Here is a 27,965-nt window from a genome sequence, read left to right as displayed (position 1 = left end):
ACTGTACCATTTTTTTATCCTACTACTGTCCTCATTTTCCCTCAATAGAGTCTAGCAGCTAGCTAACTTGATAGCTAGCTAGTACTGTACAATGATAGGAAAAAGAACAGCTCTAAAATACATTATTTAAAGCTTTCAAATGGCCAGTGAAATTCATGCCCAAGAAAAAAATAAAACTTTTGACCACACCTGTAAACCTGCTTAACAGTAAAGGATACGTTAAGCCGTTTTATTTTGAAAATCAACCCCCTCCCCGGAAGCTCCCTCTGTCGGTCCGTGTACTCTGACAGGTTTATCAAACAGGGGCAGAAAGCTCTTTCGGAACTCTGCAGCCGCAGCGGCTCTGATTATTTCACCATCGGGGTTCGGTCCAACATGGCGGCTTACGGATGGAAATACTGATGACAGTCCGAAAGATCGCCTCGATTTGTACGATGGTAAGAAGCCGAATCCGGTGCTTTTATCCGCGGGGCGTGAATACGCTGCGCCTCTGTCCGGTCCCCCCTCCCAGGGACGCTAGGCTAGTAGCTGCTCCGCTAGCCTGTTCGCTAACCTCACAGACAGGACAACATAATTAAAAGAAGAAAAAAACATCAGTCAGTCAGGGTTTCTCGGGAAAGTTGTAGAGCCTGCGAGGAGCATCAGTTTACCAGTACTTATCCTGCACCTCTGTGTGGAAAGAGGGAGAGGAGCTTCACGGGGAAACAAAGCGTGTTTTAACAGCCAGCCTCGGTTTGTTTACGCGGAGAAGGGCGAAAACTAGCTAGCCTAGCATGCTAGCTCTCACGGCAGCAGTCTCTGGACTCGGCTGGATAAAATTTACGGGCCTTCAAAATGACAAAGTTGTTGTTGTACCATTGCGTATGTAAGTCAAAGGTGTGATAGGCAGACAATGGGCGGATGTAAACAGCTCAGCCAGCTGACTGCTGCCTGTTCATGTGTAACTGGTGGAAAATTTCCAGCAGTTCCTGTCATGGGATACACCCTGGATGCCCCCCAACCCCCACCGTGAACCTGCTAATAGTTTGGCTTTACTTCTATAAAAAAATAAAGAAGCCTTCAACAAGGCAGAAGAGTCCGGACAGTTTAAAGGAAACCAAAGTTGTTGGGAGTGACTGTGTATTTTCTTTTTGCTTTTTTTATACCGCCCTCTTTATCAGATCTGGAGCCATGTTTACGTTTGCACATGTAATGCTTTGTAAGGAGTTAAATAAGATTTCCCCAGACACACTCCACTCGTTAAAGAGAAGCTGTAGGTGAAAACGTGAGACATTAACACTGCCTGGTTTCCTGTTAATGTGACCAGCTCTGCGTTTGCTTCAAGCTTAACCTCTGACTGTAACTTGTCCTGTTTGCATGTGCTGCACCTTTCAGAGGAGGACAGATGGTGATACAGATGCTTTGGAGAAGCCTGCTGCAGTCTTTGTCAGTCATTTGTTGTTCCCGTGTGTAAGCTCTTATCCAGTGTTTTGTAACAGCCCAGCATCTACGAGACAGGAAAAAAAAAAAGTTTGATTCGTCTCTGCTACCTTTGCGGGCTACGAGGTGCTGGCCGGATGGTGCTTGTTTCCACAGAAAGTTGATTTGGTCGTATGGAAAGTGCGAAAGCCACAAACAAAAGCTGCACAAGCCACAGCGGGGCACGGCCGAATTCAAGCGTTCGTCTGCCTTTGACGTGTGAGGCGGAGGACCTTTGCAGGGTTCAGAGCGTTGGTGTTTCCACAACAGAGCAGTGAAGTGCATCTTTGAAACAAACTGCCTTTGCTTCCATCGAAGGTGGATTTGTATTTTTAAAAGTAGAAGCTTAAATTACTTATTATTTACACATTCACCTGACAAGCAAAAGATCCTCTGGTTTGATCCAAAGAGGGACCATAAATCCCCCTCTGTGGCTGTGCGTCCATTGGGGGGGGAAAAATCAGCCAAATTAACATGCAAGGCTACAGAGGCCTAATTGTGAATAAGGGAGCAGCTGAGAGTAGCACTATGTGGCCAGAGTATCGGGAAATTTCAAAAGAAAAATAATTATTTAATCTAACCTTAACTGAACCAGGATAATATGGTGTGAGATTAAAAAAAAAAAAAAATCCTGTCCAATCCATGGCAGTTGCGTAGACTAGTAACATGCATGAACATGCACACAGCTAAGCTCCACGCGATGAAGCCTAAAACCTCGACAAACAGGGTTAGTAATAACTGAACCAAACTGTAAAGTTTCAGTTTAGTTTACTGAGATTTCAATTTAAAAAAAAAAAGTACCAGGGTTAACCCTGGGTTAGCCTACATCACTATGGTAACAGATAGTTCGAGATTAGAGATTAACAGATATGCCATGACCGCCTGCTGACTTGTCAATAGTAAGTAAATAACGTTACTCGGATTGTTGCACTGTTTGGTAGTACAGGACCCTGGTCCAACTTAAACCACCTTAAAAGTGTATTCAGGGAGAGCAGCTGCTTGAGGTCTAGTAGGTAGATATCGATATATTTGTAGTTCAGTGTGAACTTTGAGGAGAGACAGAAGAAATGAGTCTCGTTGTCATGCTTTATAAGAAAAGATGGGAGCAGATAAAACCCGTTATTACACACTCATTCCCAAAGTTACATTCCGATCAGTCATGCTTACATGCCTGGTCACCACTCAAACACTAATTTTGAGCTGGGAAGATTACAAAAAAAATCCGCAGAAATAAAGGAAAGAAGCTTCATTTTCTTTTAAAACGCAGCAGACGCGGCTCGTCTCGTGGACTCGAGTTATTTCGGAGCACGGGGGCCGGAAAGGGCAGACAGACTAATGCTTTCCTAGCATCCTCCCGACCGATCGTCATGATTAACAAACCCGATCGGTGTCTGACAAAACAGCCACTTAAGAGTTTCCACTCGCGCTGTTTTCTAACAGCCTTTCGTGCTGCCCCGACTTCACTTCAACTTTCATTTCCACCAGTGCAGGAAGTGCAGCTCGTTTCAGAATCGGCATAACCCAAAAAAAGAAAGCACGAGTTAATTAAAATGTGTGATTTCAGAGCACGCTTAGACCGTCTCACTCTGCACGCAGATGTTTGCTGTCGTCTTTGTTTGCCTTTCTGAGATCAGTGAGCTTGTTTTTGTTTACAGCCCCGTGCTGCTCGGGGGTCGTGTTTGTCTGTGACTTTAGAAAGCGTTAGCAGCATCATCATCATCATCATGCCCCTCGCCTCGCACTGTTTCTCCCCGCTGGTGTAATTTAATCCTTGGTTTCTAGCAGGACTGCAGGGTTATATGTCAGTGTTATTCAGAAGTGTTTTTATTGCACTGTCACGTAAACACAGCCCTGCTTTCACATCCACGCTGTGCTACAAATCTGTCAAAATGCACTTCACATAAATGCAGTGCTTCTTTTAAAAAACATTTATTCTACTGCAGCTCAAACACAAAACAAAATCAACAGGGCAGTGCTTTCACTTTATGTTATGTTACTTTAAGCTTCTTTGCAGGCTTGCCCTGAGTGGAAGTATAGAAGCAAAATGCACTGCAAAGAAAACAGCTCAGCTCTCAACGGGGGGGGGGAAAAAGTCATGTTGAATATCTATAATATGATATGGACTGGGTAATGTGTGAGGAATGGAAGGATGCCACATCAGGATCGACCTACAGAAAACTGTGGGGTGGTAGAGTTGTGTAAGGACGTCAGGCTCTCAGGCCACCCTCATGAAGTCTGTTTCTGATTGTTTGGTGAGAGACATTCACATTCTGCTGGAGGTCATTTTGTAGCTCTGGAAGTGCTCATTCTCGCAATGGCCGACCTGGAGGAATAAGACTACCTGTGTGACCTCTGTAGGGTCCAGTTATGGCCTGATGACGATGGGGGTTCAAATTTGATTAATTGTGGGATTGATCAATGTGGGACTAATGTTTCAGTCACGTTAAAGCTATAAAAACAGGGCTACAGCCTCGTTGCAACAATAGAAATCGGTGGTTGCTCAGCAATTGAAAACAGTTCTAGCGACCAGAGGTGTGGAACACCCTCAGCTTGCGGGTCACCACAGTCACAGAGCAGTTGCACAGCAGGTCTCCTGGTTTTAGGCAACTTGTCTCCAAACAGTCAGATTCAGGCAGTCACTCTTGCTGTCTAATTGACAAACACAGCAGTCGGCCTGATTCAGCTGTGCCAGTGCAGTAGTGGGTTTGACTCGACCAGTTTGCAGCTGGTTTTGTTCTGGTTATGCTGCCATGAGCTTGTGTCATTTTTGTGGTTAAGTTGTCGTTGCAGAAGCTACGTCACAATTCGTGGAGGGATTTTTAAAAATGTTTTAAATTTCTGCCTTAAATCTGTGACGTTCCGATCAGACTCGTTTGCACTAGTTTGTTAACTGACGTTAAGTTTTGAGCAGCTGTGACACAATCAGTCCAAGGGTCAACTCGCCCCCGTTCAGTCACAAACTGATGGCAATAAAATAAGACTGCTATCTTGATGAATAAAAGTTGCTTTGACGACCTGGGCGGCCCAGTGTGTGTAACAAATACTTCAGAGGAAACGAGACTGCTAACTTTTTGCACACATTGGGAATAATTGTGGTCATGTGTCTGTGTCTTTGAGCCTAAAGTCCCGAGTTCTCGGTGTCAAGAAGGCATCTTCTCTTTTTACCTGGCTAGATCGCCATGGTAACTAATGCTGAACACATAAACTGGACCGCAGCAGGTTATGTTCAAGTCATGCAACACTATCCCTCTAGATTGACGGAATGTGTTGCCCTCACTTTAGTCAGCTTTCACATTTTGGGTATCAATAAAATTGCTTTTCAGCATGTTTTTAAACGGTTACATATATGTAGATGTGATTAATGGGGCTCGTCAGTGTGCAGAGGAAAATAAAATGCAGAAACCGAGGATGTGAAGTGAAAAACAAAGCTGCAGCAAGCAGATGGCTGAAAGTCCAACAGAGCAGAGAGAAAACAGAGCAGGAAAAACTGGAAACTTTGAGGAGGAAATTAGGACAAAGGAAGTTTTTAATGGATCATTTTTCATTAAAACAAAAACACTGACTGCAAGTTGTTACACATCCAAAATAATATGAAAATGTTCAGGAAAAAATAAATAAAACAGTCATTCTTTTCCTTGTTTTAATTCTTTGCTTGCAGGGCGCCAATGCCTCTGCCTTGGAAAAGGAGATTGGACCGGAACAGTTTCCCGTAAATGAACACTACTTTGGCTTGGTTAATGTAAGTATCTGGTGGTGGCCGTGCACCTGTTTACCTGCTGCAGACTGCAGAGCACAGCCAGCAGCTACTAATCATGTTCGTCTGTTTGAAGATTCACACCGGATGTTTAGTTGTCAGGCCACTTCTTTAGCACTGCTGTGGCTTATTTGGTGTAAACGAGCAGAAAATGTGCCTTCCTCTAAATCCCCTGGCCTTCTCTCTGTTCCTTTTTCTTTCTAGTTTGGAAACACCTGCTACTGTAACTCGGTGCTGCAGGCTCTGTACTTCTGTCGACCGTTCAGGGAGAAGGTGCTGGCGTACAAGGTAAGTAATGAGAGACGAACTGTTGAGATGAAACCTGGTGCCCTGACAGAATGCACACACAGCTAAATGCCATATTGATATGATAGAGAGTTACACGTTTAAGTTTTCATAAAAAGCAGATGTTTAAATTGAGCCAAATCTGGTGCTTGGTTTGTGGTGCAATGGTTCTCATAGGTTTTCATCTTGTATACCATTATAGCCATTTGATAGCCTCAACTTCCTCTTTGAATGTGTTAATTTGAGCTTATTTGAACTCATTTGTATTTGGATCTGGATTTCTTAGAAGCCTTCCTTTACAAATATTGACTTAGTTGCTGCAGGACGGCTATCAAACTGCAAAATTACACCGGGGCTCCACAGCCTTGATTTTATGTAGGACCATAACCAGAATTCAAACAGCTGAGTGAAGTCCTCTATTGCAAAAAGATGTGACGCAAGCAGTGAGTGCCCTCATGAGTGCAGACTGACTAAATTGCACGTTGGCAGTTAATCCCATGAGAGTCTCATGGGCCTGTCCAGAGGTTGCAAGTGTTGTGTACTCCACATCTGGGCAACCAACTACTAAAATTCAGTGAAATCACGGAGCAAACTAGTTGCAAGGAAGTTGTCGTCCTCTTTTGACTCTGTTGTGATGGAGCCATAAGATTGCTTAGTTTGTCAACATTTAGAGAGAGTTGGGGAATGGCTGCAATCACAGTAATGTAAGATAGTGAAGGATGTACCCTCCTCGATTCAGAGATGGTCTATCTTGTAAATGGCCTCCTTGCCCCCCCCCCCCCCCCCCCCCGCTCAAACCAGCGTTCCTCTCTGTCCAGAATGTGCACATCCTCATCATTGAAAGATTTAGGTTAACTGACGATTCATTCATTCTTTGCTATAGTTCACATAACCTGACTTCCATAGAGTAGATCAAGTATCAAGGTTCAGGCTAGTGTAGTACCATAAGATAATGTTAAACTATCTCTGAGTTGCTGAGGCCTTTACAGCGTAACGTTGACTATCTCCGTCTTCTTCTCTTCAGGTGCAGCCTCGCCGTAAAGAGTCCCTGCTCACCTGCTTGGCTGACCTGTTCAACAGCATCGCCACACAGAAGAAGAAAGTCGGCGTTATCCCGCCCAAGAAATTCATCTCACGGCTGAGAAAGGAAAATGGTGAGTGACTCTGCATGATGCTGAACTTTGTTTTTTCTTTTTTCAGAAAGAATATTCATTGAGGTCGAACGCTTCGACTCTGCAGCTCTGCCAGATTGTGCAGCTGCTGTTTGTGTACGAAATAAGAAAAAAAAGTCGAAGTAAAATCCGAGACTTTCCTCCGTCAGTCGCTTGTTTTAACCCCACTTCCTCTCACTATTGACGAGCACAGCTGAGGCTGGCGGGGGAGAAAGGGGATGAGGCAGATGGAGTGGGGAAAGGAAAAGAATGAGAGGAAGGGGAGGGTTATCGCAGCTGAAGAAATATAATTGTCAGCCAGATCCTGAAGGGGAAAGCAGATGTAGGAGAAGACGACAGGCTCCTGATTTGCTATATTTCTCATTGCCAGCATTCTGATTGCTCTTTATTCTTTGTTCTCTTTTCTTCTCACGTCTGTTATTTCCTATATTCCTCTTTCCACTTCTCTATTCTCACGCCTCTATATATCTTTATGTTTTCTGTTTATGTTTCGTTCTGCTTGCTATTTTTATTTTGTTCCTCTCAGAGCTGTTTGACAACTACATGCAGCAGGACGCCCACGAATTCCTCAACTACCTTCTCAACACCATCGCTGACCTTCTCCAGGAGGAGAAGAGCCAGGAGCGGCAGCAGAACGGAAAACTGGTTCAGAATGGAGGTGGAGGAGTGGGAGGAGGGGGAGTAGGAGGAGGCAGTAGCGAATCAGGAGGAGGAGGTGGAGAAGTGGAAGGAGGGAAGGAGACGCAGCAGACCTGGGTGCATGAGATCTTCCAAGGAACGCTGACCAACGAGACGCGCTGCCTCAACTGTGAAGCTGTGAGTGGCTCGAGTACTCGGAGTTTGAACTGCAGATCAGTATAAGAAGATGGGCGTGACTTTAAACCTGAATTCTTTTTAATGGTCAATTAAAGTAAAGTCTATGGAGGAACGGCCCTCTCATCCAAATCCTATAGTAGTTACGTTTTCCAGGAAGTCCAGACTGTTCCCTGATTGTTCCCTTGTCAAACAGAGTGTGTATTCTGGAGTGTTTGTGAAGGCCCATGTCTTGTGTATCTGTGACTGTCTCCAGCTGGCTGTAGCACCAAAATCAGTCTCAGCAAATCATATTCTTAATTGTCCAAGTTCAAAGTCAGGCTTTCTTTGTGTTATCTGGTTCTCTAAAACCTGAAACCCCAGTCAGAGATGATGATGGTGTGAAGAAGTATGACGATGGGGGTTATCAAATTTCTGTGTTAAAGCAGGGCTTCCTGTGGGCTCATGTGAAAACCCTTCCCAGGTTATATGACTCTTCTTCTGCACAAAACAATCCCTCCGAGTGTCACGTCCTCCAGTCAGAGACATGATCAGATGACTATAAAATAGTGTCAAATCTCCAAAGAACACGAAACAGAAGAATGCAACAGCATTGCAAATGAGATTAGCACACAGAGGGGCAAAATAAACTTTTGAAGTTAAATATTTTATCACCAAGCTCAGTGCTGCTGTTTATTTGTGATGACTGCAAACTGTTGTGGTTCAATCAGTGGTTTCAGTAAGGTGCAGATTGACAGCTTGCCCAATAGAATCAATATGACACTTAGAATAAGCTGTAAATAAACAAATCGGTGAAAGCGTCACACTTCCAGATGATTTTAACCCAAAAGTCTGGACCTGCGTTCAGTCTATGTTAGCGCGGTGTTTTAAAAGAAGAGCCTGTTGTAACACAGGAAACTCGACCCAGCTCTCAGCAAGCCATTAATCTGGCTTCTAGACTTGACTACAGGTAAAATCTGTGTGAGACACTGAGTATTAATTTTTATCTTAATTTTCCACTTTGCTCGTTTAACCGATCAGGTCATTAATGCCGTTGTCATAACGACACACCATGTGACCTTGGGCGTTCGCCCTTTGCTTTTGTTTCAGGTGAGCAGCAAAGACGAGGACTTCCTGGATCTGTCTGTGGATGTGGAGCAGAACACGTCGATCACGCACTGTCTCAGGTACGCCGAATTTATTAGCGATCAATAAATAAATAAAAGAACGATTAAAGGATGCTGGCTGATCTCAGTGACGGCGTTTGTTTCTGCTCATCAGGGGCTTCAGTAACACAGAGACATTATGCAGTGAATACAAGTATTATTGCGAGCAGTGTCGCAGCAAACAGGAAGCCCAGAAAAGGTGAGTGACATCATCATCACGTGACTTTTCTGATTTTCTTTCATCACCTTTTGTTTTTGCTGCCTTTAAACCAGCTCTGTTACTTGACCTTCAGATAGCACACAGAGCTCTTACCAGGGAACTCTTTCACAAAGGCTTTTCCCCCTGATTGTTAAGTGCATACATTTCATGCTGTAGGATCTGCTGGTCTCAGCAGGTTTTCAGATGGTGCAGAGAAGCTAATGTAAACAGTGAAATCCAGTATGAAAAGGTCTCTGACGGGCCCTAAATTAAAAACAAGTGCCAAAAATGTGTTTCTTTACTTTATTGTGAAGTAAATGAACATTGATGGCATTTCTGATGATGCAGGATGAAAATACTGAACGTTTCGTCAGCTATTGCTGCTCACAGGCAGCAGCATTTCCGAATGTAAGTAACTGCAGGGCCTTTTACATCCTTTATCAATGAGCCGCTGCCATAGACGACATGCTGCCGACGTCGAAGTCTGAACTGTTACCATCAGGTGCCAGCAGCAGCATTACAGTAAAATATTAGTGGCACAGCATTATTTCCAGTGACAAAAGCATAACTTTTAACCACCTGCTTTTCCACCGTATAACCGCGTCAGCTATTTCCAGCCACCGTTTGCGCTTCACGTCATGTGGAGCACGGCTAGCGAGCGTGTCAGCGATGCACTCAAGAGAGTGTGTGTGTGGGCTTGTGTCGTTGTCATGCAAAAAATCCTACTTGCTTTTTTCTTTTTTTTTTTTTCTTTTGCAGATTATGAGTGTGACAGGCACTCTGGTCACTGCGAGCAGTCATTATGCAGTTCAGTGTGTCCTGAGTGTGTGTGCGTGTGTGTGTTAAGCATATCCAAGATTTCGCTGTAATTTTTTTTCCTTCTGTTTTTGTACACAACCTGTGGCGACTCAAGTACATAAAGCATTTTGTTGACATGGAAAACTCTCGCTGAGGTGGTCGAGTCGGACAGAAAATCATAATTGCAGCTTTTGAAACGCCACGCATTTGTTGAACTTTTAAGAAAAGCTACGTTTGTCACTCATTACTAGACTTTCCATCTTGGCTAAGCTCTGAAATAAACCCAGCACTGATGATAAAGCGGCCTCACAAGCTCACGTATCAAACATGGTGCAGTTATAGGGTTAAAGAAGAGGTAAAAGCACATCTCTAGAAACCACAAAACCAACTTGTTCAAAAGTAATTGATGTTGGGAGCCATAACTGCAGTTAAATTTACATTTTAATTAGTTATATTCTTAGTGGTGGTAGAAGCACCTTCAGGCATAATCGGAAGCTCTTGGGGGCATGCTTGAGGTTTTGTTACACGTAAAATTGAAACGTATCAGACAGTCTTTAACCCTCTCGAGGCAGGCGTTGCCAATTTGCAACAGTTAAAAACTAACAACCTGATTACCCCACATACATATTTTATGATATTTTTTTTTTTTTTTTTTTACTCAGAAGTACCACTGCAGGACTTGGTTGTGCATTAGCAACAAAAAGTTTAATTTGAGCCTGAGAGGGTTAAATAAACTGTAATTTGTTCAGTAAAAATCTAAGACAAGTCACTTTCTTGTTTTTATTCCATCAGAGTTACATCAGTCTATCATCGCTGAAGCATGAGCTCGTGCATGTTATCAGCTGACTCTGTTCACTGCATGATGACCAAACACTGGTTTTCCATGAATACTGATGTTTGAGTTTTGATAAACCCGGCGCTGACGGTGCAGGGCTGTAGTGCTTTGCAGACTGTAGGAGCGGTTATCACAGCCTGTAACTGTCACACAGCTGTAAGTGCAGTACAACCACTTGAAAGTTTCTCTGAGTGGACAAATTTGTTCCATTAGACGGTACCCTACAAACCACATCTGATGTTGCTATAGCAACCATTGCCTTCCTGTTACATTCTGAGAAGTTCGTCATGGGCGTCAGTCTAATGCGAAGTCTATTATTAACTACTGAACAGCAGCTGGACGTCCCTCTGTCAGTGTTGCCCTTTGATATGAGTTTCTTTTTGTCTTCTTCTCTGCTCGCGATGGCGTCCGTCATACGGCGCCACGTTTTGTTTGTTTGTTTTGTTTTTTTTAAATACGTACCATCAAATGTTTTTGAGAGCCCGCTAAGTGCACCAAGCACCATCCATTAGCTTGAAAGGCCCATGCTGACACCAGCGTCTGCAGCGTGCAGAGCAGCACAAACGAAAAAGGTTCTCCCAAATTAGGGGGAGGAACACAAAACATGCTCCTCGTTCCTGACAGGAGGTCTGTGGACTGGCGTGGAAAGCTTTCAGCCTCTCGGTTTTTGTTGGGGAAAGATCGATCGTACTTTTTTGTGTTTCTGCTTTTTGTAATTTCGAAATGAAAAGGTTCTTTTTTCTTTTCTTTTTTTCATCCAACAATTCAGTCTTCAAAGATAAAGATTTTTCTGCTCTGAAATATATATATTTTAAATCAATATTTCTCTCATCTCTCTCACTCAGGATGAGGGTAAAGAAGCTACCCATGATCCTCGCCCTCCACCTAAAGCGCTTTAAATACATGGACCAGCTGCACCGCTACACCAAACTGTCCTATCGCGTTGTCTTCCCCCTGGAGCTCCGCCTCTTCAACACGTCCGGGGACGCAACCAACCCGGATCGTTTGTACGACCTGGTGGCTGTCGTCGTGCACTGTGGCAGGTAGAGTTTATTGTTTTATTTCACTTTAAATTTTTTGTCTTGAACTTGATGTGAATGTTTGCAGCTGCATGAGTGGAAGACGTGCAGTAGAGCACAAACTAGTCTAGTTTGTGTTGTATGGTTAAAAATGAGCAGATCAAGCTTGTAAACAGTCTTGTTGAAATGAGTCATTTAGTCTTCATAACAGTCCGAGGAGCAGACATTGTTCACATTATATGTGAGTAATTTGCTGAATGATTATAAAACCATTTAATACTTATCAGAGTTTTAAGTGTTTCTATATTGCATATAAATAGCACCCCTCCCCCAACCTTTTTTTTATTTTTATTTTTTTTTAAAATTTTGCTCCAACAAACTGCCGACATTTCAGTTTCCAGATCTTTCTTCTGATGTGAACTCTACTTATGAACCAGATGGAAATAAGGCTTCATTTCAGTTTTGTAACCTTTCGTAAGCCGACCTTTATCATCATCCCACTGTGTTTTTGTGAGGGTGTGTCCAGTGAATAATGCGATTGGGCTTTTCCATGTAAAATAACAGAAAGGTTTTTTGTTTTTTTTCCCCTTGTCACTCATTAAATCCTCGCTGTTTTCTCAGTCTTTCAATGACCCAGACGTTATACTGATGGTATAAAAGAGAATGTTTAAACATTATTTTCAATTGCAGTTGAAGAAACTGCTCTCAGCCCTGACCTCTGTAAACACTCATTTTCAGGTCATAGTGGATAAAATATGAAGGTTACTTTTTGATAATTTTGGCCATTTTAAATTTAAGAAAAATAGGATTATTAGTCATCATGCGTGCAATTAATCCACCCAATCGCTTCCATTTATCCTTTTCAAGGTCGCAGGGGGCGCTGGAGCCCCAGCTGTCATAGGGCGAGAGCTGGGGTACACCCTGGACAGGTTGCCAGTCTGTCACAGGGCTAACACATAGAGACAGACAACCATTCACACTCACATTCACACCTACGGGCAATTTAGATTGATCAATTAACTAACCAACTAACTGCATGTCTTTGGGAGTACCTGGGGAGAACCCACGCAAACATGGGGAGAACATGCAAAATCCACACAGAAAGACCTCAGCCTGAACTCAGGACCTTCCTGCTGTGCGGCAACGGTGTTAACCACCGTGCTGTTCATTACGCCAAATTTTAAAAGACCGAGATGTCGACCATGGAAACGGTCACCTCAAGGCTTCAAAACACGACTTCAAACACTGATGGATGTCATTATGGTAGCTGTGGTGTGGTCAATCACGTTAAATGCACTTGGTAGTATTACGGTAGTGTCAGATGTTACAATGTAAAACATTTATAATTTGTACTACCCACATCAGCTTTATCGACTGTATGTACCTGATCTAATGTGTTGAGGCTTGGGTTTTCTGTTAACAGCAAAATTTAATTAACACTTCACCTCCAGGGGGCAGCATATCAGTAGATGTTTTCACATAACGCACTGCTATTTAATTTGAGATATTCTTTCTCTCAAGAAGCTTTACTTTATGCTTTAAGCTGCCACTGTGCATAAAAATCAGCTACCTGGTTAAATAAAGGTAACTTTATTTAACCAAGTAACTCATTGCGCCATCTTGTGGTTGAAATTGGCGTTGCCCCAAAGTCCAGCCTAGTTGATCTTCAGTCGATATCTTTGCAACACAGTACACAGATATTTTTGTGTTGAGTCACAGCTGCTGTTTACTCACATTTTTATGATGGTTTTAATTGACTTTGGAGTTTTTTAACAGTTTTAAATTTTACAGAAAGTTCTTTTAAACCTTCAATTATGCACTAAATAAAAGGATATGGAAATATGTTTGGAAACATCTGGTTTTAAGTAATTTGTCTCTTGATTCTGTTTCAGAGGACAGAGGGAATATTCCTAAAGTTATTCGGGGTTTTTTAATTAGAAAATACTTTGCTCATTAACTCATTCATCAGATATTTATTGGATAAAGATATAAAGAGGAAATAAGTCCATGTGTCCCTGTAAACACTGCATTGCTGCGGTTCTCCTCGGGCCGCTCGTTGTTTGAATCGGTGTCCATTGGCTCGCTAAGTCCGGTCGGCCGATGAGTTGACGTCAGCTGATGTGTAAGCGAGCATGTGCGAGTCATTAGTCACTCGACTATGTTCCTCCTGCTGATGAGATGTAATCTAACACTGGAGCTTTCCTCAGGAGGACAGACGTCCTGGATAAACACAAAGACTGTCTCGTGCTGTGCTGCGTGTGGATGTGAACATCTTTCTAACAGCAGCGTCGGTTCATCACCAATGTTTTGGTCTCTTTTGACAACGTGAAACAACAAAAAACAGCAAAACATTTTCACAATAAATGATTTTTTTTTCCAGTTTTTAAAAAATAATCCATCTCTGACTTTGCGAAGAAGAAGAAGAATTTCTTTAAAATTTATAGTATTTATAGGATGAGGAGTTTATGTAGGAGTAGGTAATAATGTTCTTAGACTACACATTTTTCAAATCAGAGAGCTCATTCTCTTGACAATACTTAGTCAACAGGTAATACTATAGTTTTAAATAGATCTAATTTTCTGTTATTTCTTTATTATCAGTTTGATCTGAAGGTCAATCTATTGACCTTGAAGGAGAGGTCAGAGGTCAAATGTTGCATTTTGTTTTTTTTAAATGTTGACAAAAAAACAGCACACTTACAAGTTATCAGGCTTTTTGTCAGTTTGCCACCAATAAATCATTAAGAAGACCTTGAAGACTTTACTGGATGTAAGCCGAATTGTAATGGATTGTTAACATAACCCTGCTCGACACCCCCACAAAGTTTTATCAGAATTCATTCAAAACTTTTCCAGCTGTCGTGTTTAACACAGAATGACCCACAAACACTACCAAAAACAAAACCACGCTGGCAGTAAGGATGATGAGAATCATCACGACTCTGCTGTCTTATTTCTTAATGCGTCTCTGTGTCTGTGCCCTGCAGCGGTCCAAACCGCGGACACTACATCACCATCGTCAAGAGCCACGGCTTCTGGCTGCTGTTTGACGACGACATCGTAGAGGTGAGAAGCGATCTTCTGCATTTTACAGGAAATCAGACGTCTATAAGTAGTTTTCTCTTTTTTTGTGCTGTTACAGTGGCAGATGCTCACATTAATCGTAGCCAATAAAACTGCAGAGCTGGAAATGATCATAATGAGTCTAACAGACCCCCTTAAAAAGACCAGATCGGTTTAAAGGTGGTAAAACAAGTGTGAACTGTTTAAATTGAGCATCAGCGTTTCAGCTCACATCAGACTGAGCACCCACTGAAAGATTAAAATTCCCATCTCCACATAAGCTTCCCATCTAATCCAATACCAGACAGGAATTCCAGGCTCACAGTCTATCCTGGCTCTCCCGAATGTTTTGTCTGGACTTCCTGCAGCGGGCCGACCTGCATACCTGAGCCTGATGAGGAGCTGAAATTGGGTTTAGCGATGGGGATAAATGATGACGGGTGGATAAAAGTGTCCATTAAGGAAAAAAGATGAGAGATGAGAACATACCTGCTTTTATTGGACATTTATCTTTCTCCTTTCTCGCTCATGGTCACCGTGTACCTTCTCTTAATTGAATCATTACTCATCTCAGTCGTAGTATTATAAACTGAGATGACCTGCACTTTTTTTACATTACAAATATGAGAGACTGCTTCTCTGTGTGCTCCAGCCCTCATTCCTCCTTTAATTTTCACCGTCTCTGAGCAGGTGGTGCAGACATAGAGGCTGAACATGTTTTTTTTGTTATTTTGAACTTTTACACAGCAGCTAATGATTTCACTCCCCCCCCCCCCCCCCCTCCGATGAGTGTGGTTGTCATGAAATTGCCGTTCTGCTGATTACCCGTGTGCTTCTGCTGCAAAACCATCTGTTTTCCTCTCTGATGTGGCGACAGCGGAGGGAAAACATGGCTGTCTACATAGTAACAACAGTCTGACATCCTTGGAGCGTGATAGTGCTCAGCCCCCGTTAAACGGTTTCCCAGCTCCACTCAGCACGCTGTCATCTCAGTAGCTGACATGTCAGCAAGGAAAAGACGCAGCACTTTAAAAACATTAAATAACATGGTGACACTTTGATGAACCATCAATCCAAACAGGGAGATCTGCCAGCATCTATATCCCTGCCATACAGGGAGTGCAGCTCTGCTAAGTTTGCAGTGTGAGCCGATGGCCTGCTGTAGCTCTTTAGCCACTGGCGGCCCGCCACATCACGCGGCCTAAGCTTCGGCGTGCTGCTGTGTTTCAGCGAAGTAACCTTTCAGTCTGATGTTTTTCTTTCTTGATGCCAGAGGGAAAGGTATGGCACAGCAATCAAACTATCAGCAGCTCGCTGGCTGTGCAGTCGTCACGATGAGGCGTTCCAGAGCTTGCTGACGTTTAGTCTGTAGTTAGTGGTAAACAAGACACTGATCTGCAGATGTACAGTCTCAGCCAGTGTTAGCGTCCTTCATTAATTCTCAAATAACCTACGTCAGGAGTAGTTATTTTTATTAACAGTGTTATTTACAAGGAAAAGGCTTATTTTGCTGCGTCCCTAGATGGGATAGGCTTTCTGTCGTGTTCGGAGCCTGCTTATGGGGGGGAGAAAAAGAACTGTGTTTGCAGTAGAAGTTGGTGAGAATGGTCTCTGCATATGTACTGTATTTTGTTTTTGTATGTAACTGTATTCTGTTACAGTTAGCGTTTAAAGAGGTGGTATTTAGAATACAGTTACTTTGAAATAAAGGGATTACACAGCAGTCTTTTCCTGTTTCATATATTAGGCTATGCCCTTTCAGCAGAAATATTTCTGCTGAGAAATATTTTTAAAAATTATTGTTCAGAAAATGATATGAAGGCAGTAGGCAGAGTGTTATAGGCATCGCCCTAAAGAATGTAGCCTCATGGGCAGTGTAGTCCGGTTGTAAGTAAGCTATTAAGACTCGACTACACTATATTTGTGTTTTCCTCCGAATCAATAAGTTCCGTTGGAGCAGCCTTTCAACGCCTCTCTCTGTCTCTCGCTAGCAAAGTTGACCCAGACAACAAAGTAAAGCTAGTTTTTGGCTACGAGCCCGACACGAACCCGACGTATTAGCCAGAGGCCCCTTTGCTACGGTTCAGAGCTGCGGACCTGTTTTATATACGCGCAATAGTTTTCTATACGAGGTCGCTGCAAAAAGTGCAGCCTTACCTAATGTTAACCTACTGTTACTCATTAATATCTATTATCTATTAGTATTTAAAACTCTAGTTGGTATTGGTATGGCGATTAACCTTCAATCCAAAGTAATCCAAAGTATTCAGAATACGTTACTCTCATTGAGTAGCGTAACAGAATACGTTACAAAAAAGATTTTGGGGCATGTAATCTGTAGTGGAATAAGTTTTAAAAGTAACCTTCCCAACACTGTACATCAGTTCCAACTGGATGCTGAATGAATTGGTTCACGTTAGCCGTTGCAAGACTTTTCTATACAGTTGGATATGAATAACTGACACTATTGTACGGTGGCTCTGAGAGTTCACATGCACTGCAGCTTAACAAAACACCTACAAATGGAAAAATGCTGCAAAATTACACAAAACACAAGGAAAGTTGGATAAAACACAACAGCATATATAAAAATATATATTTTATATAATATTTTTTTTAAACTGTTATGTTTATTGGGTTGACCTACAGCGATGACTTAAAGCCACAAAACTAACTGCAGTTTGTCCTTATTTTTTTTTTAATTGTGTGTGTGTGTGTGTGTGTTTGTTTTAAACTTTACCATTTTACAGATTTGTGTAGTTTTCTGTAGCTTCAAGCAGCTTTTTGTGGATATACACACATCCATGTTGTATCACAGTTAATTAGCATAATCGGAGGGAAAAAGTATAAAGTTCTAGTTGTATATAATCATCTGTTTTAAGCTGCTCAGCCTTACTGCCTTATACTAAAGGGGTGGTAGAAAAAGACAGAAAACGAGGCATGTAAAACACATCTACAGTCGGGGTGCACTTTATGAGGTGAAACAGTATACTTTAATGCAGTTCAGGACACCTGTGCCCCCAAAATATTCATTTTTATGATGCTTGTAATGTTTGGTTTTTCCTTATATAGTCACACAGGCGTTGATTTGGTTATATTATAGCACGAGAGGTCACAGCTAGTGTTTTAGAAAATACTTTCAAGCATTTGGAGGTCATTTTAAACACACGTGCTCCTCTCTGTGCATTCGCAGTAGCAGTTCAGCCAAATCAAATATCTAACGTACACGTTATTTTCCCAGTTAGAATGGTTTATTTTGCTTTAAATCTCCTCGGCAGTAGGAGACATCACCCTGCTGTTTGCAGGAAAGAGCTCAGTCAGTCATCAGGGACTGATGGTTAAAACTGATATAAACTCCACAGTATTTTTCCACTACAGCGGGACTTCGGCCCGCTCAGACATCTGGTCTGGAAGATTCTGCTGAGTCTGCAGAGAAGAAAGATTAACTTATTTTTTATGGTTTGTGGAGATTTAATCTGCATGCCTCTCTCTGTTTTATATTTTAGCTTGAAGTCTTTTTCTGATAAGTTATTTTGATCCCTTTTTGGCTGCTTGTTTCTGCCATTTGCCTGTTTCCTCGTGGAACTCAAACTTATTTAGTTTTCTACAATTATGACGCCGATATCTTTCACTCCAAAAGTGCAGCTTTTGTTTTCTAGCTCCCATAACTTTACTTAACCCAGAAAACTGCTGGATTGAATAGGAGCCAGACAATATTCATCAATTATCAATATAAGCAAGACTAGATGTGCTTATAATAGGGTATGTTTCAACCACGGTGGAAAATGTAAAACGAATTTTCAGAGACGACATCCAATAACAAAAGATGTAAAAACCCCTAGAAAAGCTTAAGTGACATTCAGAAAACAAGATAAAATGAAGATAAAACAGTACAATAAAATAAATAAATGGTAATTTATTTATTCATTTTGAGAATTGTGCACACAAAACCTTCCATATAAACATATTGTTTCTTCGTTCCTTATTTATGCACACATTTACTAAAATGGCGCAAGTAAATTGATCATTTTAAACTGCACTTTATTAATTCTCACATTTTATGACTGGATCCTCGTAGAAACTCTTCTTCCCACTTGTGCATCTTTGCAGATATTTGGATAGTTATTTTGAAGCCTCTGTCCAAATGAATGAGGAGAGGTGCCCTAAAAATCATGGTCAGAAAATGCAAGAAACTATCATTCAAATTATTATTATTTATTTATTATTTTTTTTAAATGCCTAAAATTAGGTAACTTTGCAGAATAAGTTTCGTAAATATTTTTTTTCCTTTCTTTTTTGTAAGATATATATATTTTTAAAACTGTTATATGACATTGCATTTTCATTTTACGGGGCCGTCGGAATCATTGACGAAGACAAATTCTTGTGCTAAGTTTAATAGACTACAGCTGAGTTTGATTCAGTTTAATAAAATATAAAGTATCAAAGTTTTAACCGGTGAGAGTTACAGCGTCTCATTTGTCCATGTGTATACTCTTGTTTCATCATGGTTTCGGTCCTCTTGTATTAGTTTTTATTTAGTTATTGTCTTTTGTTTATTGGGGGTGTTGGAAACCTATTGGCCAGTGAAGTTAACACTGCTTTGAAAGCAAAAACAAGGAGAACCAGATCCAGGTTATTACTGTATCCTGATACGGGTTCTAACCTCTGTTGTCGTCTTCTCTCGTAGAAAATTGACGCGCAGGCGATCGAAGAGTTCTACGGTCTGACCTCGGACATTTCCAAGAACTCTGAGTCAGGATACATCCTGTTCTACCAGTCGAGAGACTGAACCAAGGCGGTCGTAAGTCCCCAACAGACTGTCACTCAACAGAGGGGGGAGGGGCTTATGGCAGCCACCTGCTCCGCCCTCACTTAAGTATCCAGGCTTATTTCCTGTAGGCGGAGCTGCACTGGAGTGCCACTCGGGACGGGTTGAGACGTGTGCGGCAGGTCTTGTGACAGCCTTCTGGATTACCGTTCAAATCCTCTGTGTCCACACTGCTGCAGCAGAGCACCTTAAAAATATATTTAAAAAAAAACATCCACTAGAACCCCCCCACTCCCCCACCCCCTGGCAGATTCCACAACACTCGCTTTGCACTGTGGGCAGACTGACCAATCCAAGAGGCTGACATGTGGAGGACGAGCAGGAGAAGATGATGCGGCATAACCAGCTGTTTTGGGTGCAACTGGTGTCGGGGGGTTAAGGTCCGAGTCGGCCTTTTTTGTGGCTTGTTGCACTGACACGCAACTCCCCCAAAGATTCCTTTAACGTCCCACCTGTCACAGCAAAACCACTGACACTACCTGTAGTGAGTGAATGGCTTGAATGTGAGCGCGGCGCTTGGATGATAGTTTGCGGTGTTTTGTATAGTGAAGTTTTGCCAATCGCGTCCTGCACAGTGTTACAGGCGATGGTTAAAATGGAAACCAGCCACCAGGGAGGTGCTGATGGAGCTGAAATGTTCCCCACACTCATGAGTAAGGCTCTTTGTTTCAGGTTTAAAATTCTTAACTAAAAAAATAAAGAGAAAAAAGTGAAACCCGTTGACCAAAAGTACAATTTGCAGCTTATATAATTTTTTTAAACAACCCTGTTTAAAGAAAAGAATACTTTGCCACATGTTATATTTTTTAATCCAATCCTTTGGATCACCAACAGTCCTGTTCTAGATTCCAGAGCGTCTAGAGTGTCTAAAGCCACTCGTGGTGCCACAGTGGGGGAGGGAAAAGAGCTCAAAGGAAGTATTTCAACAGCATAAGCTAATTTTTAAAATGCCAGCTTCTCATGGTTTTGACAGCAAGCACACGCTCCTTTGCTCTCGAGGATGTGTTGTTGTAACATGTCTGACTTTTTTAAAGATGCCACAATATGCACATTTGTACTTTTTCTTTTTCTTTTTAAAGGGACGCACTATGAGACTAGTGCTTTTTTTTTCCTTTAAGTCAGCTCTGATATCCACTTTACACACTACACGACACGCAGTGTCGAAGTTTGTCGAGTTTGTCTCATGTGCTTATGGATGCCTCTCTGCGCACACACGCCTTTACCCTTCTACAGCCAATTTTGACTCTGGCTTAAGTGTTTTTCGTGCAGCTGCAGCTCTGGCAGGCAGTCAGGTTTTTACATAACACGTTTTCCACTCCAGAATCGTAAATTGCAGCCTTTGGTAACGCTGAGTGATGCTAAAGGTCTGCGGATGTGATCCGCTGATGCTCGGCTACACGGTTTATTTTATTGCAGTAAGACCGTCTCTTTCGCATGTTTGTCTCGGCCGCTTTTAAATGGCTTCCCCTCCTCAGCATCAACAGCAGCTTCAGCTTTAGGGGCGAAGCATCCTGTGAGATGAGCTGCATCGTGGTTATCTTACTGTTTCTGAAATGCTCATTAAATTGCAGCCTGGGCTAAATTGAGTTACTTGAATGTTAGCGCTACTCTGGGCAGCTGATTGAAGCTAATTAATCAGCTGAGCGTTTAGTGATTCCAGTAAGTAGTGCTTCAAGTGATCACATAACTGGATAATTTTGGGCAGGATTTCTTCTTCCTTAGTTAAAAAAAAGAAAAAAGTAAAACTTGCATATGTAGGTAGGTTAGACAAAAAATGATTAACTGCAGTCTTCCTTTAGAGGGGTAAAAGTGGGTTACATAGTAAAATTCATAAATATAACCACGATTTATGTTTACTTTCTCTCTTCTAATTTCAGATGATATTACAGATGAATGTGTTTGTGTAGATTCTCGGTGATGTTGGTCTTCTCAGCTTTAAGGAAGAAACTGCACTTATTCATGTCTAAAAACAACAACTACTTCCAAAGGGTCGACCCCCCATTAGGGGTTAGAAACCTGAGAGACACCTTTTGCATTTAGAACTTTTTCAAGCTTTCTTTACTACAGATTCATCTTAAAACTGCTGACAGGCTCTGCTGCCGTCTTAGTGGTGCTGAATTCTGATTGGCAAGGCTTCAGTCACACAGGCCTACAGACAGGTCGGTGATTATCTGGTGACCAAAAGTTTATCCTCCAACCAGTTGGCAAGTGGTTGCTTGCTTTTGCCAGGGTACTGCATCCAAAACCTCCAACTTGTGGTCGCTTTATCGATATTTGACTTTAAAGGTCTCGGTTTTCCAGTTTGCGTCACACATTTTGCAGTTGCTGTCGAGTATTTTGAGTCCTTTAATGCAAACTACCGGTCACCATGGCAACCTGCTAGCAACCAAAGAAATCGCAAGGGGGCATTCGGTTCAGCGCCGTATACCTCTTTGGGACCAGTTCCATGCTAGCTACTGAGAGCAAACAACTTGCCAACCCATCTAGGAACATACAATTTTCCCTAGCAACCAGTGGTTGCCAAATGCCGCCAGCTGGTCTCTAGGGCTGTGTGTCCAGTACAGTCACAGAACACAGAAGTGGGGTTTTTTTTCTTCTTCTTTTTTTTTCTTTTTTCTTTCTTGTCCTTAAAATGTCTGAAAGTCCAGCGTCACATCTTCCAGTTGCTTCCAAATAAAACTTTCGGAATATAAGATTTTAAGGGTCACAACATGTTTGACACATTTTCTTGCATACCTGACTGCGTGTTTGAACTCAGGTCTTCAAATTACTGCGTTTCTCTAGTATGATGAAGACCAAATATTTAAAGATCTTAAACTTGCCAACTTTGAGAAACAGAATTAAAACTTACAAACAGGGTTTGATTGAGTTGATCTGAGGAGAAGCAGAAGCCTTTTTAAAGCCTCGGTCTCGCTTTCCAGCTGTGGGTTAACCCTTTCCGCCTCCATTATTTTCTTAATAATTGCACAAACCAAATATAGTTACACTTTTTTTTTTTTTTTTTTTTTTTAACCCGAGTTTAGTTATTTTGTTGTATATTTTACACTCCTAAGCTGATAAGCCTCCATGCTATCACTCCTTTGTAACAGAGCTACAGCAGATGCAAAGCGGATTTGGAAAAAAAGCTCTATGCAGCCTTTAAGGTGTTTATATTATATAGCTGTTGAGTTTTGAATGTTAACATGTACAGTCAAATTAAAAAAAAATAAAAAATAGGGCTGCTGCTTGACCTGTGACATGTGGATTTTGGGTGCATCGCAATACGGTGAAGTCGCTGTCTCCGCTTTTAAAACTGAAAAGCACTTTTAAATATTTGTCAGAAAACTTGTCATTTTGTCCTTCAATCGTGCAATTTAGTGAAAGTAACAGCATTCATGCTTGTGGCTGTACAGTGTTTTCACTTTACCACAACCTGGCACAAAGCCCTGACTCCCAGAGGTAAAAAGTAAACAAATGTAAGGGAATTCAGGTTGAGTCTTGAAGGCGTATCACATCCCCCAAAATACTGCAAAGTAATTTTCATTTCTTCAGAGAGTGATTTAAGTGCTCTGAAAAGTGACACTTTTTATCATCATTCAGGTTTTATGTCCGTAACACAGAGCAGCCAAAATATGTTACAAAATAATGTGAGCTTGTGGATTTCGCTCTCTTTGTTGCATAAGCCTTTCTCTTAGTTCTGCCAGCATGAGAAAGTTTAAAGTTGGACGTCGTGCAGCCAGAGCCCTGGCCTTAACCTGCTTTTTCCAACGCATTCTCATCCAGATGCATCCTTTACACACCAAGTGTCCTCTAGCTTTGGTGCTCTAATGCTATAATGGCCATGTTGAACACAAATACAGTGCGAAGGAGGAGACCCTGTTTTTCACCCAATATGGACCTTTGTTGCACACTGGTTAGGTTTAGGTGAGATTTAGCCTGTCTAGTTTGCATAAAGTTGCTTTCAGCAGCGCCTATATTATATTTCCTCAGTATAAAGCTGACGTGTGTCTGTTAGCTCCGGATGTTGCAGAATCCTGCAAAATATGGGTTATCCAACCGATCAAGTTATCTTGGTTTCAAGGTAATAGCAATATGACCAATCTAGATCGGGTGGGTAAAGTTAAATCACTGTCAGCCTCTTCCAAAGTCATTCTGTCCATTTATGTTACATAAAACTACAACTACAAACAGTTTGAGCCAAATGAGGTATTTGTTGAGTTAAAGTTCTCAAATCTGTGTAAACGACTGGGAGGAGATCGAGCGACTTCCTTGACGATGCATCCGAAGCACTTCACTCAATGAGTCGAAGGTTCAAAGTCAACACTATATCTCTTTCACGTCTGTGCTGCTCTTTAACTAATCAACTTAAAGGAAGTAATCTACATTAAAGGAAAGTGTTGCGCAATTTTTATGTTTCGTTTTTTCTTGGGGGCTTAGTAGTTTTATAACTTTCGGACATCTGAAGAAAGTCGTTTTTGGCTGCAAATGACTTGAAACACCAACAGAATCTGTGGACTCTTTAAGTTGCGTTCATACATACCAAATGATGTTTATATTGTTTTTATTCCTTTTCTTTTTTTTTTTTTAAATAAACAAAGTGTAGGTGTACTCAAGATGTACTCAAGCACAAAAGCACATTATTAGGGAGATGGAAGTCCACAGATTCAGCTGGAAGCCTTTCTTTTTATTTTAAATATGAGAACCAGAATTCATTGAAACAATGTGTTGGATGCTTATGTTGAAGCAAGGCTCTTTTTATTTAAATATTATTATTATTATTATTATGAATGTCCATGTTAACGTTTTTTCCTTTGATGTTCTGCATTGTTTTTATTTTTATGTATTTTACTAATTTTGATTGTCTGCTGAGGCAGCTCTGGAAATCTGAGGATTTATTTTGATCTAATTTGGGGAGTGTGAAGTGAGAGATGTGTACATAAATACAGATGTTATTATTGGAATATAAATAATTGCTTGCTTGGAATAATCAACAAATCTAGATCGAGAATATTAGTGTACGTTATCTCTCAAAGATACCTTTCTTATGGTTGATATCTTCAATCTGCCTGGTGCTTTAAAAATTGCAAACCCCACCCATCTGGCACACCGGGCAGACCAAAACAAACAAACCCAAATATATGGAATGGTCACAATGGAGCTGTGAGTTTATTAACATACACTCACTTTATAGACATTCTCTTATTAGATGTTGGTGTGCAAAAAAATACATGACTGTCCAAAACCTGATATGCGATCACAGTGTTAAAGGAAAAATCCACTTTAGGTTACATAAAGGATTAAAATAAATCAGCAGCTGGTGTTGGTGTTTGTTTCATTTTGTGTTGTCCTGATTGTGTTTGAGTTCTAATGATGATCAATGTTTATAAGAAGACAGAAAAACGACTATACTGGATTGAGAGAAACTGAGGGAGATGGTATATATTAGTATTGAGCTTCAAGTAGTTCCACTGCAAAGGTTTCACTATATTTAACTTTCACATTTATATGCTTGACAGCAGAAATTTATAGATATTGCAGATGCCGTTATTATGTCTAATGCAAAAGTTCTCCACATCTTAGGTAATGTGGAGCTTTTTAGCTAAGATGTGGGAGTGGTTGCTGGAGTTTGCCGGCTGTCGATGGGTGAAATCGGTCACAAAGAGATTATTACACCAAAAACCACTTTGTTATTGCGTTGGGTTTGGCAGATTGCCGTGGTTGCACAAAATATGGCCGTCTATTTGCAATCACTAACTGGAAAAAGTGTGCAACCATTGTTCACCTTGAAAGTTAAAGCTGTGCCTTATGTCCTGAAACTGACATGTTTCCATAAGCAAATCCAGTCAACTTTGAAGATGACCATTCTCCGTTTCACTATCATTCTGCAAATAGTTGGCAAATGTTTGCAAACAAGTTGGCTTCTTCCATGCAAACCAAAACCAACCAAAGCATTTGCAAGAAGTAAAACACCTGTCAAAGTTTTGAAGAAATATCTTAAAAACTTGTATATTTATATTTAATAGGCAGAAAACAAACTGAATTCTTGTTTTTATACTCAAATTTACAGACACGTAAAAATACAGCAGCTGTGGCTTAACCCTTACATTCGGTGGTAGTCTAATAAATTTGTTAAGCACTGTAAAATAAAATGTCATCAGCAAAGAGTGGAAACCTTGGAGCTACACCTTCAATTCCAAGAGTATTCAAATATTGTCAGAAGAAAAGAAGTGGAGAGACAGAGGCCAGTTTTTGCACCCTAAAATATAAAAAGTTCCTTTTAGAGAAATATTTTCATCTGGTCATTTTTATTATTGCTTTTATTGTTTTATAGATTTTATTAATCTAAAATTAAGCATATACGTCAGCGAGTAACAGAAGGCAGCAGTCAAGCATCCCCTGTGTGCTTTTTGAACAGCATTATGGGAAATTGATGAAATGCAACAGCTTTTGTTGGTGTGGGGGAGGAGTCAGAAGCACCGACGGACAGCTACAGGTGGATTTTTCCTTTAACAGTTGTCTCTTCAGAGCGTTTGGTCGTCCACATCACTCCCCTTTTCAGTCTCGCCAAATAAATGTGTTTAACCCAGTATGTGACGGACATACAGTGACTGAATGCATCATTAACACTCCTCTAATGTATGTTTTTAGTGTGCAAAGTAGCAGCAGCCTCACCGAGACCAACACTGTTAAAATGAAGGTCAGGTAAACACAAGTAAGGGAATCTGCTTTTTAAATGGTTGCATATTTTTGTACCAGCTGAACACAGGAGGGTTTTTTGTTCATGCAGAGTCTGCGACTACAGACTGATCTGAAGGACCAGTAACCAGGTTGTCCTCTCGGTGTTTGTATTTATGGGGCTGCTGCTGTCTGACGTTCATTCTGAATCCGTGGAGATGCAGTGAAGTTTGGGAATGACGGCTGGTTCTGATGGTGTCTAAACTGTTCGAAATAAAACAAACTGGTTTTGATGATAACTCAACTCTGCTCTCAGTCTCTTTCATTGAGAATGTTTGACTATAGCGTCTCGTTTTTTTAAACATACATGCAGAAAATAGGAGGTAATGCAGCTGTGTGAAAAACATAATCGCATCTTTGCTGGTTGAACAGAAATTAAGAGGGTAAGTAGCAGCTAGATGCTCGTAATCTAATGAGTTGGATCTTTTCAGGATGAGTAACTAAAATTGGTTAAGATGGCTCTTTGCTAAGTTGACTGTAATGAGTAGACACAGCAGTGGTCCATTAGGAGACCTTTCATGCTTCGTAGATCAGTGTTTAAGAGATAAATAAATGTATTACTCTGAAAATGGTCAGGTACAAGGACTGGACTGGAAATGGGTAACAAAGCAGGTCCAAAGAGAACTCTTAACAGACCTTCAGAAAGCCTGCGAACTGATGCCCAAGACCACTTTAAAAAAATTACAAGACAGTCTGGCTCCTTGGAAGCAAAAAATGCAGAAATGAGAGGTTGCTCGAGTGCTCTACAAGCGCTGTCCATATTTAAAGTCGATATAAATGGAGGATTCTGATGATGTGGTTTTAAAAAAACTAAAAACGGATGCACAGTGAAAAACTTGAAAAATTAAAAAATAAATAAATTCCACTGAAGTATTTAAGAAAAAGATGCTTGAAAGGTTAAAGGGACTATTTATTTTAAAAAAAAGCTTTTGCTGTAGAAGCTCAGAAAACAACTATTTACCTGCAATCAGTTGTTTGTGCCAGTCTACCGTGACTGTCATCATTCCTGCCAAAATATTAGGCGCATTTTGATTGAACTGCAGTTTGTTTAATATTTGTACTTGTTGCTGTACAAAATTAACCTCCTGAGACTTGAGGTTGTTTGTTGCCTGCTTGAGAGGCATATTTGTCCTCTCTCTCTATTTGGACAGTTGGACCTGGTACATGTAAAGAAAAAAAGTGTCCTAATATGAGGGGATTGGGTTTATTTTGCAGCGTAGCACAATAAAGTCAGTATTGTATAACACTGTTTTAGAAAAAGGTGCAGAAACCCTAAAACATCTGAAAACGGTGTGAATATAAATTATTTCACATTTTAAACCCTTCCCCCCCTTTTATAACTTAAAAAAACCCACAAAAACTTAAGCTTCCCTCTCTGGGTTAAAGCCCATAGCTCATCTTCACTCAGCTGCCACAACCAGCAATTTCTGCAACCTCAGGTTTCCTGAAAGTTTGCTTCAAGTTAAGGAGCCGTGAGCCAGAAAAGCAGAGAACCGCTACTTCAAGTTAACACAGCATCGGCAGACAGCTGGATGGTCCAGGATCCACAGTGACGCAGTTTACAAACCTGATATTTTGTGCTGAAAGTCAAGTTATGCAAACATATAAAACTGAGGATACTGGTTGACTGCAGGCATTTCGTAAAAAAAAAAAAGAGAGCTCTCCAGTTTTTAAATGGAAGCTGAAAAGCTTTCTGCCTGCCTATTCTGTGTGAGATCATCCACCCCTGGAGGCTTTTTTGTCTCCTGACATTATTGCACTTAAGATGCTTGTCCCGATGCCAAAAGCATGACCAGCTCCGAGAAGCCGCTGAAGCGGCGCACTGACTCAGTGCGTTTATCCCACTCCTCTAGCTGCACCGTGAGCAGTAAACAATGAC

General features: G+C 41.2%; 1 protein-coding gene across 1 annotated transcript; it reads left to right on the top strand.

The window, feature by feature from the left end:
• The first annotated feature begins 295 nt into the window (after window positions 1-295).
• On the top strand, window positions 296-26,300 carry usp12b (ubiquitin specific peptidase 12b). The gene is made up of 10 exons (XM_085349392.1): window positions 296-437; window positions 5,117-5,197; window positions 5,417-5,500; window positions 6,522-6,651; window positions 7,196-7,485; window positions 8,572-8,648; window positions 8,743-8,826; window positions 11,305-11,502; window positions 14,466-14,544; window positions 19,232-26,300. Exons 1-10 carry the CDS (start codon window positions 390-392, stop codon window positions 19,331-19,333), a joined length of 1,173 nt encoding a protein of 390 aa, XP_085205518.1. The 5' UTR covers window positions 296-389; the 3' UTR covers window positions 19,334-26,300.
• Window positions 26,301-27,965: the final 1,665 nt, after the last annotated feature.

Source organism: Diplotaxodon limnothrissa, linkage group LG3 (assembly GCF_057381915.1).
Source record: "Diplotaxodon limnothrissa isolate DT_005_m linkage group LG3, D_limnothrissa_male_GT1.1, whole genome shotgun sequence".
NCBI classification, from domain to species: Eukaryota; Metazoa; Chordata; class Actinopteri; order Cichliformes; family Cichlidae; genus Diplotaxodon; species Diplotaxodon limnothrissa.
Note: the sequence above shows the minus strand (reverse complement) of the source record. Positions and strands in the feature narration are given on the sequence as shown.

Bases quoted from the DNA above. Each gene is read 5' to 3' on its own strand.
- usp12b (XM_085349392.1), top strand. From the start codon at position 390: ATGGAAATACTGATGACAGTCCGAAAGATCGCCTCGATTTGTACGATG. The intron at 5,501-6,521 runs GTAAGTAATGAG...TCTTCTCTTCAG, and splicing joins AGAAGGTGCTGGCGTACAAG to GTGCAGCCTCGCCGTAAAGA. The intron at 14,545-19,231 runs GTGAGAAGCGAT...CTTCTCTCGTAG, and splicing joins TTGACGACGACATCGTAGAG to AAAATTGACGCGCAGGCGAT.